The sequence below is a fragment of the Parasteatoda tepidariorum genome, chromosome 2, assembly GCF_982258835.1.
Source record: "Parasteatoda tepidariorum strain Cologne lab strain chromosome 2, Ptep-v5.0, whole genome shotgun sequence".
Classification (NCBI taxonomy): Eukaryota; Metazoa; Arthropoda; class Arachnida; order Araneae; family Theridiidae; genus Parasteatoda; species Parasteatoda tepidariorum.
The window spans coordinates 87,857,804-87,879,958 of record NC_141756.1 but is presented as its reverse complement, the minus strand read 5'-3'; the positions used below and the strand labels follow the sequence as shown (position 1 = coordinate 87,879,958).

The window sequence follows — 22,155 nt, the reverse complement described above, 5'->3', positions numbered from 1 at the left end:
TTTAATTATCTAAATTTTTTTCAATTGAATTGTTATGCTCTCAATATAATTTCCTCAAGTCTTTTTTTTCCTTTAAATTATCCCTTATAAATAAAAAAATAAAATTACCAGTCATTTGAAAATTGGCAACAAACAAAACATTTTGACAGACTTCTTTTTATACGTCATCTTTCGAAGCCGGTTGACTTCCAAATCCAAAACCAAGTTAAAGGGTTTATCTTGCAAAGTTTTTGCAATTGTTATTTATAAAATGCTGTGAATTTTTTTCCTTTTTCTTAATTGATTCCTTGTTTTTGTGAGATCGTTTTCTTTCATTCAAAATGCTGCATATTCGAAGCGCCTCTCTATTTTGTAGTGTTTTGATATCAATGCTTATTTTATGTATGAGTGAAGATTTACTTGAAGATGGTTTGTAACACTTAAGTGCTATGTTTTCTTTTATCAAAAGCAATTAACGGTTTGAAAATTCATAACATTAATCAAGCTTTATGTAATTTTTCTGTCTAGTCTCTTAAATTTATAAAAAGATCTTCTTTTGTGAGAACTTAGTGTGATAAATTTGTTATTTGTGTTGTATTGGTTATGACTATTGTATTCTACTGTTTGATTATTTATTAAACCGACTGGTATTCAAGCAGACTTATTATTCTAAAATTTATTATGGGCTTATATTTGTTTTCAGACATAGTATAAGCTTTAAATAAATAATCCCACGAAACTGAAGCAGTAAGACATTACCTGATTAAAAGCTTCTTTTGATACAAAAATATATTAAAAGTAAATAACAGTTGACATATTTAAAGTGCTTCTAACAAAGGTATCTGTCCATTTTAAAGATTTCCGAAACATGAATTAAAAGAAACCCAAATGATTTAAATTATAAAATGTAAGCTTTACATTTTCCTCTCAATATAACATCATATCCAATAGTGTCACATCTATCACAAGGCTGACTTTAAATATCCTTATTGGATTAATGTATCATATTTTAGAACCTCTTTGCCTTGGAGAGGGGATAACAGTCTGAGATTTTAGTGGTTTACCTCTCATTGTAACGTCTCCTTGAAATTGCAAAATATCTAGTCAAAAAAACATAAACGCTATGAAATCCTGATAAGTTATTCAAGGTAAGACAGAAATTAAAATCACCATCTAACCTGCTTGATTTTGACTGTCTGAAAAAAAAGTTTGAGACAGTGAAAGGATACTAGAAAGATTAAATATTAGACAAACGAAACTGGTTTTCAATCCAACTTTCCTCAATAGAAATTAGCCAGATTTTCAAATTACATTTGTTTTTTTCTATCAAAAAAATTATAATACGATTAACAATTTGCATAATTTTTCACATTATATTTTATTTATAACCGCCGTTTAAAAACTGACCCTATTTTGAGTTAACAATTACTAATATTCAATTCTACAACCTTGTAATTTTGGCTCTAATCCAGAATATAAAAGCACTCCTGGTTTAAGTATTGGGGAAAATTAGATTTCGTAGAGGACTTTTTGACGGAACTATCCTTCATTTGCTTTTCATGGAGAGGAGAGCTACATAAACCTACCATGGTTACCCTGATTTCAAGGGGATTCGAACGTGGTGCACCTCATTGAATATCAATAACATTCTAGAAGTAACAGATTATTCATTCAAATAAGGATTGTAATAATTTTTTAGGCCATAATTATTCCTTAATATATAAATTTTCAATGCTATCTGACAACTTGGGATAACTATTAGGAAGCAATTTTATATATTATTAACAGCAAAACTTTTTGCAATTAACAGTATTTCAAAAATCGAAATAATTTTTTTTTTTTTTTTTTTTTTTAAGTTTTATAAATGTTAAATTCCTTTAGGCTTCAAAATGACTTTCTTCTAATCTGAAGTTTTTTAAGAATTGAAATTCAATATTTTTTAATCAAATATAAAGATTAGAAGATGACTTATTTAAATGGATATTAGGAAGGACTATATAATAACTTTTCATTGATCTGCTATGTTATGAAAACTGTAAGTTAAAAAATGTGCAAAGAAATTAAAATTATGTAGTTTCTAATTTCTTTTTTATCTTATATTATTGATTGTGTATTAAGGCACTGCAAATAAATTTTGCCTTTGTCCTTGTTTTTGTTAAGCCGATCCTGTTGATCAATAATAAAGGTTTGAAATTAAGTTTTTTATAATATTTAATATGAGAGATTTTAATTGGATTAATCTTTGTGGAGATGTAAAATTATTGTTGAAATAAGTAAATGATCAAAAATCACAGGTTGAATGGAATCAGTAATCTCTTAAGTTATCAAAATTTTACCTCGAAAGCAAATGAAATCTGATTTTACCAAATCGTTAGCAAAAAAAATTGCATTTATATAGTGCAAATTAATAACTAGTCACAATTAAGCTCTCAATTAATGTGGTAGCCTATTCAGGGGTCTGTCCAGGCCGAATTTACTACCGTTTAGCGGTACCTTCACAAATTCAACTTTAGGAAAATCGGTAGTTTCACAAATTCACCTTTAGGAAAAATGGTAGTTTCACAAAATACTTTTTCTTAAAATTTTATTTTTTCATCCCTTACAAAACAATAAATACATATTTTTGTGTTGATTTTTTAATATAATTTGTAATTTTTCACAAATTATGTCTAAATTTTCACAAAATAGGTACCTCTCAGAAAAACCTAGACAGACCCCTGCTATTATAATGGAAACCAACACGAAGATATGTAAATATCCATGCAACTTGAAATATTTCAAAATTAACTTTTCAAGTTTCAATTTAGCAGTTTTTCTTTCTTTGTTTCAAAACAATTTTATATTTGTTGTTTCTATCATTACCTCACTAGATGGGAAAAAAAGACATACTTTACTAATGTTATAATCTACTTTTAGATATACCTGTAGTTGAAGGTGATGGTGGTATTATTAAAACTGCTGTAGAAGGGGATGTGCTGATTTTAACTAAGGAAAATTTTGATATTCAAGTATCTTCTAAAGATATTATGCTCGTAGAATTCTATGCACCATGGTAAAAATTTCATTTGTTAATAATTCTTTTGTTTTGCATAAAAGTTTCTTGAATTTATAAAAATCATAAAGGTGATTTCGTTAAAAACAAGTTTTATACTTTTTTGTCACAAAACTTAACTATGTGTTAAAACAAAGATGTAAGGACTAGAAGTGAGAAAGTATAAAAATCGATGTGGTTTATAGACAATCGCAGTTTATAGAATTATGTTATATAAATCTTGTATTGTATTTCATTGATTAACGTAATACATAGTTTTTCAAATATATTAATGATGTACTGAGTTCTCCTTGGGAATAAAAAGGGCAGAGCACTTCCTCACAGAGAAAGTCAGTTTTGAGTTTTGAAAGAGCACTCACTTAACACTGTAAAAAGTTATCAAAATGTATATTATGTCATAATTTAATTTATCCTCAACAATTTTTTAACTACCCTCTTATACTATTTTATGTGTGTATTTCAGAAAAGTAATTCTCACTCATTATCAAAATAAAAGAAGAATTTGCATTTATAAAAACAATTTAAACTAAAAAATGTTTTTAAAAAATGAACCTTTAAAATCACTTAAAAAATCAATATGCTCCTCAAAAAAAAAGAAACTTGTAAAAATTATATCAGTTGTGAATAATTCTAACATAATAAATATTTGTAATAGTAATCGGAATTAAACCTATAAACACAGATAATTTTACCACTATGTAATTATTATTTAAGCATTGAATTAATTTTTTTTTAGATGAAATATGAATAAAAAGGTAGTGTTCTTAAGGGAATGCGGTTTATTTTTACGGAAAGGGCAAAGAAAGCACATCAAAAGGCAGGACGGAAGGATGGCCCTTTTGAAAACGCTTAGGAAGAACAATGGATTATATATATTATGATTATAATTATCAAATATATTATTTATTAACAGTTTTAATGCCGGCCGAGTGATTAGCGTGCCTTACTGCGAAGCCATAGGCTGCCGGTTCGAATCCCACTCTGGGCATGTATGTTTTTCTCTCTCTTTGTGCTGTCCTCTATTGTGTGTGTGTATGATATGTGAATGTGGCCCACCCTATAAACGGGTTTGTGGCGTGGGCAATGCTGCTCGTCTCCGTGACTTTGGTTCACAGGTGCCCACTGGGTAATGCGAAATGAGCAACAATTCTGGCATAGTATAGGCAAAGATTCAAATTCAGTGCCTGCCATTGGGGAAAAAAAGTTAACAGTTTTAATATAGTTTAACTTATAAATTCAATTAGGTCAAGGATTGTTCAAAAAATTTTAATAATAAAATAAATACAAATAACTTGATGTAAATTTTTAATTTTATTAAGAATATATGCATTAGCATAAGCTATGTTTAAAGAAATCTTCTACAGCAAAAGTAATCTATAAGAAGAAAAAAAATAATTAAGATTTGTAGTGATAAGTTTTAAAACAAATTCATTGTAAACTGAAAATATTAAGTCCCATAATATGTATGTTTTTCATAGGTGTGGTCACTGTAAAGCTCTTGAACCAGAATATGCGAAAGCTGCAAAAATATTGAAAGAGGAAGGAAGTTCCATTTATCTGGCAAAAGTGGATGCAACCACTGAAGCAGAATTAGCATCTCGGTTTGATGTATCTGGTTACCCAACTATGTTCATATTTAAAAAAGGAGTGAAGGTTCCTTATGATGGCCCACGTACTGCTTTAGGTAACTAATTGATAGAATTGTCAATGTGATAATATGATAATAATAGATTTTTTAATCTTTTAATTATATATGTAACTATGTGTTTTGTTATATATGTAACTATGTATTTATTTTAATTCTAATTTCACTTTTTTATCAGAACTTTATTTCATTTTTATAATTCAGTTTGAATAAAATATTGAAGCTAAATATTAATGTGCAAACTTAATAAAAACCATCTATGGTAAAATCGATTTCTTACTGTCTAGCTCCTTTTTCAAAACTTAAGTCTAATTGTCAAAATGATGGTGATAGGAATAATAGGGATTAATTTGTTTCTTGTGTTTGAATGATTTGTTTATTTTATGTAGTTTATGATATTAAAATAATATTCCACTCTTCTTGCTGGTCAAAATACATAATTTTATCTAAGCCATTTAACAGAGCATCTTCTTTTTGCTCACTACAAAATAATCTTAAGAATGAAAAGACAAAAAAGAGAATAGTGCTCACATCTGATAGGAAATAGCAGGTTCATTTTCATGTTTTTTTATTGCTTAGCTGTTAAGATTACCAGGAAGATAAGATGCTCACATCACAAAAAGGCATTAGCCAAGAGTTTTAAGTCTTTCCTTTCTCCTCGATAACAATGTCAAGAATTCCCCCCCAAAAGTTAAAACAAAACTTTTGCATTAGGCTGGGGAAAGGAGAATAATTTTTTTTTGCTAAAGTACTTTTAAACTTTAAAAGCCTTGAATGCTTTGAGTCCTTTACCTAAAAAACTTTCAAACCTGAAAATATATAAAATAAGATGACAAAAATTTTGAATATGCATTAATAATCTTGACTATATTTAATGTATCACAAAATATATTTATGGGGAAAAAATGCAGAAACACCTGCTTAAAAATATAGCAGTTTATATTTTAATGATATACTACTATAATGAAAAATTTTCAGTGTCCTCAACTAATAATTGAGCCTTTAAGCTTTCTGTTGTTTTTCAATTTTCAAGTAAATTTTAATGCAATACTTAATTTGAATGTAATTTATAAAAAATTCTCTTATCTATTTGATTTGAATAATTTGAGAATAATTATTTGTTAGGAATCGTTGAGTACATGAAAGAAAGATCAGATCCTAACTGGAAGCCACCACCAGAGGCTGTTATTACTTTAAACAAAGAAAATTTTGAAGATATTGTTAGCAATGCTGCTATAATATTAGTAGAATTTTATGCACCTTGGTAAGTTTAGTTATTCATTGTTTGAATCCATCTTATTTGAAATTTTGGTACTTTTTGGTTAGCTATGAGCAAATCCTGCAACTATTTTGACTCTTTAATTTTATATAAATATATCAGAGCCTGAAATTTTAACTATAAAAATACTATCCAGACAAAAATTTTTACTTGCCTCTATTTAACATTTATGAAAAATAACAAGTTTTGAAAAAATAATTGATGTAGTATGAAGATTTTTGTGGTGATCGAAATCATTAAAAAAATAAAGAAAACTTAAAAATCTAAACATATCTATTGCAATAGTATTTATTCAAAATATGGCTGTCTTAAGGTTTCAATGTTTCCAGAAATAATGGTTTTGGAAATGAAAAGTGGGTGACTTTTTTCTTTCAAATGGAAGGAAGTTGCTGTTACTTGATAAGTTAATATAAAGTAAACATAAGTTAAAGTCACAGTAGTTTAGGTCCAAAAAGTATTGTGATACAGTAATTCCTAATCCCCTAAATCCACCTTTTCTTTGCTGATACTTAGACCAACTGACCAGATTTGGTCTCTCAGATTTTGATGTCCTCTAATAAGGATTGTTCCTACCCTCTTGTTATTGTTCTCCTAGGTGATGCATATTTCTAACAAGCCCCTCTATGACTCAGTCCTGCTGTGTGATTTCTGACACATTAATTTTTAAACAACTGAGTTGTTCTCGTTTGTGATAATACTTAATTGTGATATACAATTGCAATAATACTTCATTTCACTACATACAAGCAGGTGACTTATAAAAATGTTCTTTTCGTTTTCATATGTTTATGGTATTGGAAGGGAAAATTCTTTGCTTTGAGGTAAGGTATGTATGGAAGTAACATTTGGTATAGGAAACATTTGTTCCAGTTTTTTATTGCAGTTTTACCCCTGTTAAAATTCCAACCTTAGTATATTTCATTTTCCAAATGCTCAGACTTTTTATTATTCCCTTGCATTCCTGATAGTAAAATTATTTTCTTATTTCAAACTTTCATCAACTTTGTTTTTTTAACTTGCTTCAAATTTTAAGATCTGACTCTTTCAACAGGTGTGGCCATTGCAAGCAATTAGCACCAGAGTATGAAAGAGCTGCTAAAGTGCTTAAAAGTTCTGTTCCACCTGTCCCATTAGCGAAAATAGATGGTATTGAAGAGAAGGAATTGGCAGAAAAGTATGAAGCTAGAGGCTGGCCAACGCTTATGATTTTCCGAAAAGGACGCAAATATGATTATGAAGGACCTAGAGATGAATCTGGTATTTAATAGTCAATCTATGGGTCATATTTCTCTTTTCTTAATTAGTATTCATTATTGCTTGTTAATAATCCAGTTATATTTATACTTTATTAAAGTTTCAGTTTCCAAACTTTTTTATTGCTTAAAGTAATATATGTAACAATGATAATTGGAAGAAGAAAACTTCTTTTGTACAGCTATATATTTATATCTTCTTTATTGTTATATTTTTGTTAACATTTGCTGATACATCTGAATATTTTTCATATTATTTCAAGTGCATGTTTTTCATATTATTTATAATAGCTTTCATCTATAGAATTTTGACTACAAGCTTATATTATTTCTTCTGATATTTTTTAGTTATTCATTTTTATATAACCGATTTTGGTAAATAAATATTAGATTTCTAAATTATAACAATTTTAAAGCCAGTTTGTTAAAAAAAAATGGATGAATTCATTTTTATTTGCTAGTGAACTATCGTTTCAACCCCTAAGAGTTATCTGGGATAATATGAGGTAAAAAAAAATGAAGTCCACCACTCAAAGCTATTGCAACAGTAACAGAAATAAAGTAAAAGATTATAAATAGCATATCCGTTCATAAAAATTAGCTTCATTGACAAAAATAGATATACAAATATGCATGGCTCTTAATTAGGTGATGTCCACTGCTGATTTTTTAATAATTACTTTCAAATATAACTTTTGTATCTAAAAATTTAATTTGTTTATATATTTTTAGGCATTGTCAATTACATGAAAGAACAGGCCAAGCCACCAAGCCAAGAAGTTAAATCTGTCAAAGATCTAAAAAAATCAATTGGGAAAATTGATACTACAATAGTTGGATATTTTGATTCTGAAACAGAATCTTTTTATGAAAATTATGTCGAAGCAGGTATATGATTATTTATAAAAAATAATTAACTTTGTCATACAAATATTGTTTTTTTTCCTCCCTTTTATTTACTTAAATGCAAATCTCTTTTAATACAAATTTTTCAGAACAGAAAAGTACAGTACCTATACTTTTTTCTATAGTAAACTAAGTTTTTTTTTCAACTGCGATTATTTGAAAATATAGAAATCTTGTTATATTTTTTATAAATATCTTTTTATATATTATATTATTTATTGCATTTCATTATAAATTATTTTTCTTTCAAATTTTAAATTCGAATAAATTTTCTTATTTCGATTGATTGCGTTTTAAATTCTAACTCAAGCAATTTCATCCACATATTTTTTATCAACATATTTATTTTTATGTTTGTAACAATTTTCTTGCTTTATAACTAGAACCTGAAATTGAAATCAAAACAAATACATGTTTCTGTCTATTTAGTTTCTTTTTCTTTCTTAAAGGCATTGTTCAGATCTTTACATATATATATATACACAGTCCAGTCACATTAATGTGACCACCACCTACTTTCGACGTCAACGTGAAATAACCACTCACAGAGTGCAGGTGGCAGCACATTACAGTGTAGTGTATATATTGGATGTCCTAGGGCATCGAAAAGCATTTCAGTCGTTGGCGCAATGCAGAAATTTAGCGATTTATCCGACGTCCAAAAGGGCATGATTATTGGCTTTCGGGCCAAGGGTGGAAGCATTTCGGAAACGACTGATTTTGTGAACTGTTCGCGTGCCGCCGTGATAAAAGCATACCATGCATGGCAAAATGGCACTATGCAAAACAAACGGCGTGGCACATGTGCACCACGGGCCAAAGATGGCAGAGGCAAACGAAGGCTGCGGAAATGCGTTCAGGCGAATAAACGTGCAACTGTTGAGCAACTGACCGTCCAGATGAACCAAGGGGCTACCAAAAGTGTATCCTCAGCAACTGTTCAGCGAACGTTGCTGCGCATGGGCCTCCGCAGCAGACGCCTGGTTAATGCACCTATGCTGCTGTTCATCGGTGACAAAGGCTGGAATTTGCACGCCAGTACCGCAACTAGACGTCCACAGAGTGGCAACAGGTGGATTTTTCCGATGAATCACATTTTATGCTCCAGGGGACAGATGGAAGTTGGCGTATACGGCGTAAAACGTCTGAAAGCAAACACCCTGCAACAATTGCCGGAAGGCTGCAGGCTGGAAGAGGGAGCGTTATGGTTTGGGGAATGTTTTCCTGACATTCACTGGGTGCACTCATCATTGTAGAAAGCACGATGCGGACCATGTCCACCCCTGCATGCAAATGATTTTTCCTCAGAATGATGGCATCTACCACCAGGACAATGCGAGGTGTCATACAGCTCGCAGTGCATGTGCGTGGTTCGAAGAGCACCAGGATGAGTTTACCGTACTCCCCTGGCCAACAAACTCACCGGATTTGAACCCAATCGAGAATCTGTGGGACCACCTCGATCGGGTTGTTCGGGCCATAGATCCTCAACCGCGTATTCTAGCGCAGCTGGCCACGGCACTGGAGTCGGCATGGCTCAACATCCCAGTGAACACTTTCAGAAACCTAATTGACTTTCTTCCTGCACGTTTCATAGCGGTCCGCTCAGCCAAAGGTGGTTATTCTGGCGTTTGACAGGTGGTCACATTAATGTGACTGGACTGTGTATATAGATAAATAGATAGATGTATGTTATGTTATACATAATATTACCTATAGTATTTCAAGTAGTTTCATAACTTATATTGCTTCTAGTAGTAAACAACAACAAAAAAAAGGAATTGAAATTGCCATTCAAGAAATCTCTTCCTTACCGCGGTTTTTAAATGAAATTCTCTTTGAGTTATATGAAATATTAGTCATAAATCAATTGACTTGTATCAGACAGTCTAAAAAATACTCTTTCATACTAAAATATAGTTCTTTCCCCTGTTATTTTATAGCTTATTCTATACCTGATTTATAAACATATTTTTATGAGAAATATAAATTATCAAAAAAAGTTGTTTCTAAAAAATTTTAAATATTTTTTGATGAGTTGGGGCATTTTTTTTAATCTTAGCCTTAATTATTTCTTTTACCTTTCAAATTAGATGCTAATATTTTGTTAAACTCTTCAATTTATTAAAAAATATTTTCATTGGAAATTTGCAAATTACCAAAAATATAGATTTGAAAAAAAATACATATTATCTTAGTTAATAGATATATAATCATTCGTTATCCTTCTAGAAATCATAATAATTTTCTCGTTTATAGTTAATCATTTTCCTTTCAAAATTTTTCAATAATTTTTATTTTAAAAGTTTTAAATTACACTTTATTGAAGAAATTTTAGAACTGTGCATACTGTCTAATTATGTAAAAATAAAAATAAAATGAATTTTTTAAGCTTTTCTTTCTGTATAACAAAAAACTTTTTTTTTACTTAAAATGTGTGGTTTTATTTGTTGTTTCAATTATTTAGGAATTTGTTGTTAATACTTGTTATTTTTCAGCAAATTCTCTAAGAAGCAAGTTTACATTCCTACATTCATTTAGCAAAGATGTACTAAAGTATTCTGGCTCTGAAAAGCAAAAGATTATTTTGTATAAACCAGAATTGTTTTCTTCAGAATTTGAGAAAAAACAATTTGAGTTAGATGATGTAAGTAGGCGAGACATTGTAAAATTTTTGCTTTGTCAATTCATTTTTTCTCTTGTTTTAAAATTATATTAACCGTTTCCTCTCTAACTTCTGATTAAAGTTTCTTTTAAAAATACTTTAATAACAATAATAATAAATTCGACTGCATTATAATGTAATTTTTTACCTTTTTTATTTTCAAACAAGCGTTTTTGTAATTATTAAGAAAGTTAAAAAATTAACTTTAAATATATGCCCATGATCTTATAATTTGTTTCGTAATATCTTTGTAACATACTGATTTCATCATTATTTTGTTTAGATTAATTCTTCTCCTGGTGATATATCAAAATTTATTAAAGATCATGCCTTACCATTAGTTGGAGAGCGAAGTCATAAAAGCATGTGGAAATACCAAAACAAATATCCTATTGTTGTTGTATATTATGATGTTGATTTTGGTTTTGATTATAGAAAACGTAAGTGGAGACTTTTTTTCTAGTTATCTTGTGATAAATAATATATCGATTTATAAAACTTTGCTAAATGTACTTCTTTACTACAATTTCAAATTGCTAATTGTTAAGTTACTTTTTTATTAATATCTAAAAAGCAAAATCAGAAAAGTGTATTTATTAACAAAGCTAAGCGTTTTAATTGTAAAAATTTGTATTGTGCAATTTTAAAATATTCTGAAAATGCATCATGATAACTATATTAATTTCCTGAAATGAGTAGGTTTTTTAGTAAACCGATAATGTGATTGCAAACGTTTGTGCCCAATATGATTTGTACAAAGAAATATATATATACAGTACAGCCTCGAAAATCCAGGTTTCAAAAATTTGAAAATCTCTTAAATCTGGACTCTTATTTCCGTTTCATTAGAAAAAAATGTTCTAAATCAGTTTCCAAAAAAAGAAAAGATATGCTGTAAATAAAAATTTAAATGTAAAGGCTCAAATCCGCAACTCTTCTTGAGCAAGGAAGCAGTGGATGAAGAGGTGGGGATGGGGACTGAATGAAAGGGCATAGCTGATAAGGAAGTTCCAGTCATTCTTATCAGCGCTGTATAAAGAAGGAATGCAGGAGGAGAAACTCTCCTACCACCTTGTTTTCCCCCATGTAAAGAAAGAAAGCTAGTTCTTTCTTAATCTTGAAGCTTAGGAGGCTGGGACAAATTCTTTCATCTCCCAGCCTAGGATTAGTATTAGCTGTTACAGTCTAATCCAATTCCAATCTAGACGCATCTGTTTCTGTTATAAGTTGATCGTTTTGAATTCAGCTGGAGTTTTAAGCCATTGTTTTTAGTTTTAATTGCTAACATTGTTATCTAAACGATCAGTTATGGGGAATAATGACAAAAGTTCGAAGATGAGAAAGCATAATACGCTTACAATTTTTTAAAAAGTAGAATTACTGCAGAAATATGAACTCTGCAAACCCACTGTTTATGACTTAATAAAACAGAAGGAAGAAGTACAAAAGGAAAAAAAAATGTGTTGAATAAATATGAAAAATATTTTATATATGTTACCGGCAAAGTATGAAATGATTTATATTTCACACATTTCTTAGGCATTCTATAGATTGCCAAATGAGAAACCAGCAAAGTACAAATACATCTCCGATTCGTTTCAAATATCACTTGGCAAGGCTTGTGACTTTTAACGCGTGGCTCGTGACTTTTAACTAATAACAAAAATTATTTTTTTACTATGCTACATGGAAATGGAGGAATTTAATGAAATTTACGTGGAAAAATTTAATGAAATGTAATTTAAAATGTCATTGAAGCCTGCCATGTTGCAACAAGTAGGTTAATTTCATATTCTTTATATTAAAATTTTGTTTCCCTTAATAAGAAAGGCTTAAATTTTGTTTTGCATAACTTTTTAACTTTCTTTCCACATTTTGAATAAATGTTTTTCAATGGCACTCTCAGTATTTTTCCAGAATAATATTTTTATTTTTGAGAAATGCATGTTACAGTGATTGACCGAAATCGGTAGTTTTACATTTATTCGATATTTTAATACTTACTGACTTTAGATTCGAAGAAACATCAGTGTAAGGTATACCGGGCAATGACACTTAACTAGAGCTAGTATGACAGGACCTTTCGTACATGTCCGAAATATATACTAGGTCTAGTTAAGCGCCATTGCACGGTATACATTTGCCCGGTATACCTTACACTGATATTTTTTTTAAAAGTTAAGTGCCACTGTCCGGTATACATTTGTCCGGTATACCCTACACTGATGTTTTTTTAAGGTCAATTGCCATTGCCCGGTATACATTTGCCCAATACTCCAAACACTGATGTTTCTTCGAATCTATCGTCAGTAAGTATTAAAATATCGAATAAATACAATTATATCCTATAATAAATTAAACATCAAATCGGATGTTATAAATATTTCAGACATTCACCAAAGCGACAATATGACAGTCAACATTCACCGGTGAACGTCAACAACCACCGATTTTGCTTATTCACAGTAACATGCACATCATTTACATAATAACCTCATCAGGACGTTTATTTCATACTTTGCCTAAATAGCATCCGGCATTGTATAGAATGTCTAGGCATTCTATACAATGCCTAGGCTAAGTATGTAATACTTCTCACATTTCATACCTTGCCTGAAAACGTTAGGCATTCTATACAATGCCTAGTCATTCTACACAATGCCGGCGTTTCATACTTTGCCTGTAACATATGGGCAATTCCATATGTGACGGAATGACATTTTGACTTGCAAAATAACAATTAATTGAAGTTTCTATGTATCTAATTTCAAATAAACATTTTTTTCTCATGCATATCATTATTATTGGCATAATGCACTTCATAAACTAAAAAAACAGGATTTTCTATCTTTTTTACTTTTAATTTTATTAACTTTTTATTTGCGTGACGGAATGACATTTTGGCAATTTTATACTTTTAGTATAATGTGTAAGCCATGTAAAATGTGAATTTGGAAAATTAACCCCAGGTTGGCTAGCAGTTATTAACATCTATTTGCTGTGATGGAATGACCGTGACGGAATGACAAAAAGTTTAGTAGAAGAAAGTCTTCATTTAAAAAATGTTTTATTAATAAAAATTTCAACAGTTTGAAAATTAGGTTGTCTCTGAAGAGGTTTTATATCTAACTTGCCAATGTCACGTCTTTTCTTCGTTCTCAGGAAATTTATGCGTTATTAAGACATGTGACGGAATGACGTAAAAGAAGTTACTTTTATTTTATATATTAAACTTAAAATGATAATGTTTTAAATGTTTAAATTTTGTACTACATGCATATTTTTATCAAAATACTGCAAAAGAAAGATACATTTCTTTTATTTTATATGTATTTTTCAAGAAAACAATTTCAGCACAAATGTGAACAATTCACTTGTCAGCCATGTGATTACTTTAGAATGCTGCCAGATTCAAAAAATTTAAAATTATCAAAAATGAAATGGCAATATGTAGACTTTGGCTATTTTTGAACATATTTTTAAAATTAAAATATGCAATTCAAAAAACAAAAAAAAATTTCACTTAAAAGTTGACACTTCCGTGGAATTGCCCATATATAAATTTCTGAACTAATTTATCAAAATTATTAAACAAAGTTTTCAAATTAAAATTACTGTACAATAACTATAAGATGAAAATAAGGGCTACTTTGTACTTCGTTCCATTGATATGATCATGAGATATACTTAAGATCTATAATTCATTACTCAGTTATTGTTTTAATTTTAAATATGTTAATGAAATTTGTTTATAATTTCATTGGTGACTTTTTAAGAAAAATCTCTCATTTTTATTTGTTTTACTTTCTTTCACCGATGAATTATTTTTCTCATTGTCACGAATTATATTGCCCCCCACCAGTGTACCAACCGGTGGGGGCCCCTCTTGAATTTAAGTGAGAATTCAAAAATAAAGTGAAGTAAAATTGGATATTTGAGGGGGAAAATGAGCTTTGCATCTTTTCAAAATTTGACAATAGGGAAAATATATCATGTAAAATTGGTAATTTTGAAAGAAAAAAAAAATTTTTTCTTTTTTTTTTTCAACTTTATAGCTATTTTCCAAAACGAAAACTTTATTTTTCTCTTATATTTAAGTGAGGGTGCGTAAAATGTGCTTCATCCCTTCTGGAATTTCATATTCAAAAATAAAGTCAAGTAAAATTGGCAATTTAAAAAAGAGATTTTTTTTTCAACTTTGATGCTATTTTCCTTGTAGAACACTTTTTCTTAAATTAAAGTCAGGGGCGAAAAATTGGCTTTTCATCTACTGAAATTTTGACATTTGCGAAAATAAAGTAAAGTAAAATTGATAGTTTTAGGAAGAAAAAAACTAATTTTTTGTCATCTTTGATGCTTTTTTTTCCAAATAGAAAACTTCTTTTTCCTTGTAAACTAATGTGAGTGGGTGAAAAAATTCTTTGCATTCTTAAATTTAGACAATCATGAAAATAAAATTAAATTGAATTGGCAATAGTTACTTTTAAAGTAGAAAACTCTACTTTCCTCTTGAATCAAAGTGAGGAGGCGAAAATGTGCTTTGCATCTTCCCAAATTTAGTCGTTCTTCTGAAATGTAATTGAGAAGTAGTATAATGTGCTTTGCCCCTTCTGAGACTTAGACATTTGCTACTTTAAAGTAAAATAGAATTTCAGAAAAGGGAGCTTTTTTTTTTTCAACTTTGTAAAGTTTTCCAAAAAGAAAACTTTTTATCCTTGACAAATACTTTTGTTTAAATTTTTTTCTACATATTACAACTTTCAATATAATTGAAGAAAAAAAAATTTAAAACCAAAATACTCCAGAAAGGGCACTGGAGAACAAAAAATTAAAACACATTTTTAGAAAACTAAAGTAATTGCTGCTTCTAATTTCCCTAGAAAGAGCAATAAAATGCATCCTTCACTGACAAATCATTTTTTTCAAGCATTCTTTGACTTTGAACATCTTCCTATTACCTACAGAGACATCCTACAGTCATCTGACTCCTCAAAAAAATAGCCATCTCATTTTACACTATGGGAAAATGTTCTTTTATTTCTTTAAATTCCCTTTATAACTTTTATGGCCCTGGGTTCTTTTGTCCTTTTTTAAAATGTCATATATTCACAAAACCATCTATTTATTGGATATCTATTCATAAATTGTAAGGTATTTAAGATTATACTATTCATCTGTTGGATATCTATTCATTAATCTCCTTTCTATTTTACCTGAATTTGCGACAGTATTTTCCAAACTACAAATGCTGCCAGCAGCCAATGAACATCTCTCTCACACATTTCTCACTTCACATCATTTATAAAACTATGCATTTTGCATAGTTATATGCATTTCGCATAATTAGCATATAAGTGTATGCTGTTTCAATTTCGCTCATTATTTGCTTCATATTCGACAATTTTGTGTTTCAAATATATTGTGACACATTTTGCTTACTCTTGAGAAACTCTTTTTATGGTTTATACCTAAACCTGAATCAAATATAAAACATAAATTACGCCCAGATCAAAATGTAAATCGCAAATTAAGTCTAAATAAATTGTTTTTGAGGAGCAAAAAACCATTTTATATCATTTATGATTAAATTGTGTCAATAAAATGTATTGCGCAGAGTTAACAAATTTAAGGGAGTTAAGTTAAAAAATTAATTTTTCCATCACATTTAATTTTCTCTTTTTCTTTTCAATGTGTTTCCATTCATTCTTTAATGTTTCCGTTTGTTAATTTGTATAATTTGTTCATTTGTTTGATAGTGTGAAAGTAATGATTAAATCATAATCATCTGTTTTAAGAACTTGGTATGCAAGTGATGATTGTCTAATAATTGTTGTTACAGAAACTCAACTTATTCGAAAGGAAGTTGTTAAAGTGGCCAAAGATTACAAGGCAAAAATCACTTTTGCTATTTCAAATGAAAATGAATTTGAAGATGAATTGAATCAACTTGGCTTAGCTGACAGTGGTGAAGATGTCAATGTTGGTTACTATGAAAGTGCTAAAATTCGTTACCGAATGGAACCTGTTGAAGATTTTAGTGCAGATGAACTGCGAGAGTTTGTACGTGATGTTCTTGCAGGTATTGATTTTATACTTTTGACAATTTTTTTTAAATCTGCCCGCCTTTACTCATAAACATAAATTATTAATAATGCAAATTTCTAGCTTTAATGAAAATTATTTAAAAAAAATTGTGTGAAATATTATTCATAACATTCTTGACATTTAAAAATAGTGTTACATAGTTATATATTTTATGAAACTTTGTATTAAATATCTCGTAATTTTTTAGCCTGGTTTTTAATGGCTTATACGACCAATAAATTCTGTATCTTTTTTTTCTTCTTTTTTTGCCTCTTATGTTATTTTCCTTGTCAAACTGATACTTTGTTTCAAGTGAATTTTATCCAATCCCCTAAACTAGATCAAAAATTGATTGAAGCTAGGTTTCAAAAAGAGCCAAGATATCGTGGGTTCGATCCCTGGCAGCCGAAGACTCCCTGCATTGTAAATGGTGACTGGTGCACGTTAAATCTGTCGAGTTACAAGGTCCTCCATGTTCCTATAACAATTCATATCTCTGGGGGTACTCATCCAGGAGTTTCCCTGTCTTCTGGATTGGTTCAAATTTACAAGGCCACGGAGTTAATTATTAGTAGTAGTAAGCCCAAAATTGGGTCGACTGTTCAACGATGGTTGTAAAGAAGGAAAAATTTTATGTGTTTTATTCATTCCCATCAAGCCTTAATTATAATTTCTCTCTGCTGAATTGGTTAGGATTTAACATGTATTGTGTTTAATTGAAATCACAATTTTAACATCATTCTTTTAAATGTTTAATTCTTTTTCTTAATGTATTCTCTTTTGCATTATAGGCAATGTAAAAAAGCATATTAAATCTCAACCTGTACCGAAAGAAAACAAAGGGCCTGTTATTACGATAGTCGGCTCATCTTTTGACAGTCTTATTACTCAAAGCAAAAAAGATGTTTTGGTTGAATTCTATGCCCCTTGGTGTGGCCATTGCAAGAAACTTGATCCAGAGTACAAAAAATTAGGAAAAGCTTTCTCAAATCATGATAAGCTGCTTGTTGCTAAAATTGATGCTACTGCTAACGATTTTCCCAGTGAATACAAAGTCGATGGTTTTCCAACCATTTATTATGTTCCTGCTCATGACAAGAAAAACTTAATTGTTTATGAGGGTGAACGCAACCTTGAAGCAATGACTAAATTTGTGAATGATCAACTATCAAAAAGTACTGAAAAAGATGAATTATGAGTGTCAAAGTTTACACAAACAAAACAACTATGATGCAAATATCTCAGCAAATAATAGTTAAACAAATTTTGTTACATGGTCTAATGTTTTGTCCTTTTTTATGGTATAAGTTACGTTTGTCTTTTTTAAATATATTAATTGTATTAAATTACAATTTTTTTTTTCTATTTGTGATGCCTTATTTAATTAAGGTTCATGATTTTTTCCTTGTAAATAACATTGTACCATATTTTAAATAATTCTAAAGATATTTTTTTATAATAATGTATTCATTATACTACAACTTTTGATAAAGAAATAGCTTCATTGAACAAATGAGAAGTTACTGTTATTTTTATTCTGTAACTCAATTGGACTTTTTTATTTTAAAATCATTGTATGAAAGGCCCTTTTGCTTTTGTAAATATTTAAAGAAATTGCTGGTCAATGCAGTGTTATCTTATCATTATCATTGGAGTCTTCCATATTATTTTCTTGTGCATACTATAGGATTGGACAATAAAGTTTTCAATGTGATTCTTACTGTATAGAATTTTTAAAAGCTAACCATAATGAGCATTTTCAAGGCAATTTAAAAAAAAAAAATTGTAATTATTACTAGATATTTATTTGTTGTTTAAGTTTCTCTGCTTTCCTAATCATTCAAATTAGTCACAGGAAAAAGTTGTACAAATAATCAAAGACGCATACTACCTGAAACCGTTTATTTTAAATGTTTTTGGTTTGAATGTAAAGCATATTCTTTATTATCTAAGATTATCAATTCAAAGATACATATGATCTGAAACCATTTTTTTTTCCAATTGTTTACTGTTTAAATGTACTGCATAGGTCAGAGATGGTGAATCTATGGTGCATGTACCACATGTTGCAGATATTTCGATACCACGCAAAGAGTACAGATTAAATTTTATTCACCAACATTTAAAAAAAAAAATTCTTTATTCGGGCCTATCATTAGCGGAATCAGAAACATGATACGATTTTGGGTGTCATAATTTTTTCTAGGATGTAAAGTTAACTATAGTACCCTTGCCTGTATAGAAGTTCGTTGTTATAGGGGAGATAGACTTGGAAAGTGCGCACTTACTATAAAATGTACTAATTCATGTACCCAAATTAAATTAAATAATACTAAATAGAATAACAGCCTAATACAGTAGGGAACCGATTATCCGGAACGGTCGGGACCATCGCTATTCCGGATAACTGATTTTTCCGGTTTTCTGAATCGCTACAAAAAGCCGTTTTTTTTTTTACTGTTAAAACCAACTAAAAAAAGAAAAATTTGGAAATAATCTTAAAAATAAGAAAAAACGATGAAGTAATACACTAATGATTAGTTCCAAAATGATGGTAAGGTAAACATCTTTAAAAAAAGAAAGAAAAATCTAAAAATCTTATGAGGAAAAAAAAATTTTTTTTTAAAAAATGGCGAGAAAATTTATCGAACTTCGTTCCGGTTTTCTGATTTCCGGATAACGGGTTCTGTACTGTAAAATAATGCTTGAACTAAATAGAATAAGAACTTAAACTAGATGAAAACCTAAACTAAATTGAAAATTTCGAAAAAAAATTACTCTAGTAAATTTTTATTATGTTGTGAGCAAGGTTTTTAAAAATGAATTATATATTAAATATGTTTATAATGAATCAAGGATATGTATGTAATGAACTCAAATTTTAACCTAGGTGGTTTTTTATTATTTAAGTAAATCTTGTGTTTTTTATTAAAGAAAACTAGTTTGTTATTAAAAACAATTATAAGTAAAGACCCAAACATAAATAAAATGGTTGATGTGACTCAGCAACAATTTCTGCCCTAAAAAAGATAGTTTTTGAATTGATATTGTATTATACGTTTGCCATTTTATTAACACATTTTGAAGTAAAATCTTGTTTAGTTTTTGAAAGAGAATATCATTTTTAAGAACAAAAAGGTATAAATAAAATACTTTAAACTGTATTGATCCATCTAATTTTTCATACAATAAAAAATTGAAAACATCTAACATTTAATTACCTTGTTTTCATTTTAGTGCTTACCATAAAAGGTTGTTCGTTTTGTGATATTTTATTTTAGCATAATATTAAACTGAAATAATTTTAATAAATATTGTTTATTTGATTTCCATTTGAAGTACTTTAATAAATAAGCAGTAAGTATAGATCCACAATATAATTATACAGTTTCATATGAAAATAAACTGGTTTATTTAAATTTAAAAATAACAAGTGGCACACTTGACACCCAAGAATAATAAACCGTAATTTAACTGGAACGCTGATTGAAAAGACCAACAAATTTTCCATCAAACTGTGGTTCAAAAAACATAAATATTAATTTTTCCGTTATAGTTCTTAAAAATAATTGTTCAAGATCGTAACCTTAAATATTAGTGCAGATGTTATCTTAAGCAATCCGATGCAAAAATGTACTTTCTCTGAATTAACATACTGTTCCACGACATTTATATTCTTGACCTACACCGTTTGGGGAATTGAAAAATATGATCACAATATAAAAAGACCTATAATTATGATTTATCCGTGCTTATTACGATTTTTTAAAGATTATGGTATTATAGTGATAACAATTATAGTTTTTGAAAATTTGCATAATCTATATCCATGCCTATGGTGGGATTCGAACCCACAGCCACTGGCCACGTAGTTTAGTACAACAACCACCAGACCAATGATCGGCGATAATAATCTATATAAAACATAAGTTTTTTTTTTTCTCCCTCGACTATGAAAATTATGAAATTTTGTTGTTTGCAGCTGATCCAAGAGTATTTTTTAATATTTCTGGAACAATTTAAAAATAAAAGCTATTTGACAGAAACAAGTAATTTCAAAAATCAGTTTTTTGACACATCAAAGGAGAAAGGTGCTTACAAGCAGATCTTTTGAAAGCAAGATGGTTGTGATCAGGGCTCGAAAAAACTCAGAAATTTTACCCGTCCCAGAGGACGGCTTGTCCAACAATGTACCCGTCCTCCTTTAAAACTAACCCGTAGCTTCTAAATAAATAAAAATATAATTTTCTCTTATTTATTACAAACATTTATAAAAATTACACAATGAATTAGTAGTTACTAGGATTACAAATACTAGAATTACAATATACAGTAATAAAAGAAATACTAGGTTACTAATAGTGACCTAGTATTTCTTTTATGAAATAATTTAAATTACAAAGGTCAATTTATCCGAGGGTATTGCGTTTTTTAAATGAATCAAATATGAGGTTTGCCAGTTCCACAATCAAGCCAATGATTTACAGAGGTTTCGGCACAGAAATCTGAAAGGGGTTTTCCATTTTGATAGATGTTCATAATTGCGTTTCTTGTGTAAGACCAGTACGTAACGTGTTTTTTTGTAAGTTCATTGCTGAAAAGCCCCTTTCAACCGCTGCAGTACTCCCAGACAGAAAACATCAATTCCACCATGCGTAGTATGCTGCTGTATTTCTGGATTAGAGGGTCATTTTAGAAGTGAGGAGCTAGACTCTTGTAAGATAATAAAAATTGAAAATGTATCACGAACATTAACGGGAATGTGGCCGTCCGCGCTGACGTCGGATTCGAGAAATTCGTTGTCAGCGGGGAATTTTTGACCGCCGAGGACGGGCGGTTTTTCGTGCCCTGGATGTGGTTGTTTTCTTTTCTTTTTCAAGTAAATGATGGATTGGAATTAATGATTCCACAGTCTCTTCTAGTTTTGGCGTTATTACCTGTTTCACATAGACTGCTGCCTATGTAGAATTTATATGCCTATATTATATGCTTATGTAGAATTTAGTTTTATATACACCAAATCGTTAAATCTGAATTTAATAAACGTTAACATTATGTTACTGTATTGTTCTCTTATAATTGATAGTTTCGAAATTTGACACATCTCTAATAGGTGGGCCAGAATAGCAGTCAAAACTTTAGACCACTTTATGTTAATTTTACTTTTTGCATATTTTGCCATATTCTGGAACTTCTTATGCAAATTGAAAAGGTCCCGCAGTGAACTGATCGTTAAGACACGGTTCCCAGCAGATCACCGAACTCAAGCATCACTGGCTACGGTCAGTGTGC

General features: G+C 29.5%; 1 protein-coding gene across 1 annotated transcript; it reads left to right on the top strand.

The window, feature by feature from the left end:
- The first annotated feature begins 3 nt into the window (after positions 1–3).
- Positions 4–18,583, top strand: LOC107443954 (protein disulfide-isomerase A4). Its single transcript, XM_016057983.5, has 10 exons — positions 4–408; positions 2,896–3,031; positions 4,510–4,715; positions 5,802–5,940; positions 7,007–7,212; positions 7,941–8,096; positions 10,613–10,761; positions 11,063–11,219; positions 16,619–16,858; positions 17,655–18,583. The coding sequence occupies exons 1-10, from the start codon at positions 321–323 to the stop codon at positions 18,059–18,061; spliced, it is 1,884 nt and encodes a 627-aa protein (XP_015913469.3). The 5' UTR covers positions 4–320; the 3' UTR covers positions 18,062–18,583.
- Positions 18,584–22,155: the final 3,572 nt, after the last annotated feature.

Excerpts from the sequence above, each read along its gene's own strand:
- LOC107443954 (XM_016057983.5), top strand. The coding sequence starts at position 321 with ATGCTGCATATTCGAAGCGCCTCTCTATTTTGTAGTGTTTTGATATCA. Across the intron at positions 409-2,895 it reads TGAAGATTTACTTGAAGATG|ATATACCTGTAGTTGAAGGT; the intron begins GTTTGTAACACT and ends ATCTACTTTTAG. Across the intron at positions 7,213-7,940 it reads AGGACCTAGAGATGAATCTG|GCATTGTCAATTACATGAAA; the intron begins GTATTTAATAGT and ends ATATATTTTTAG.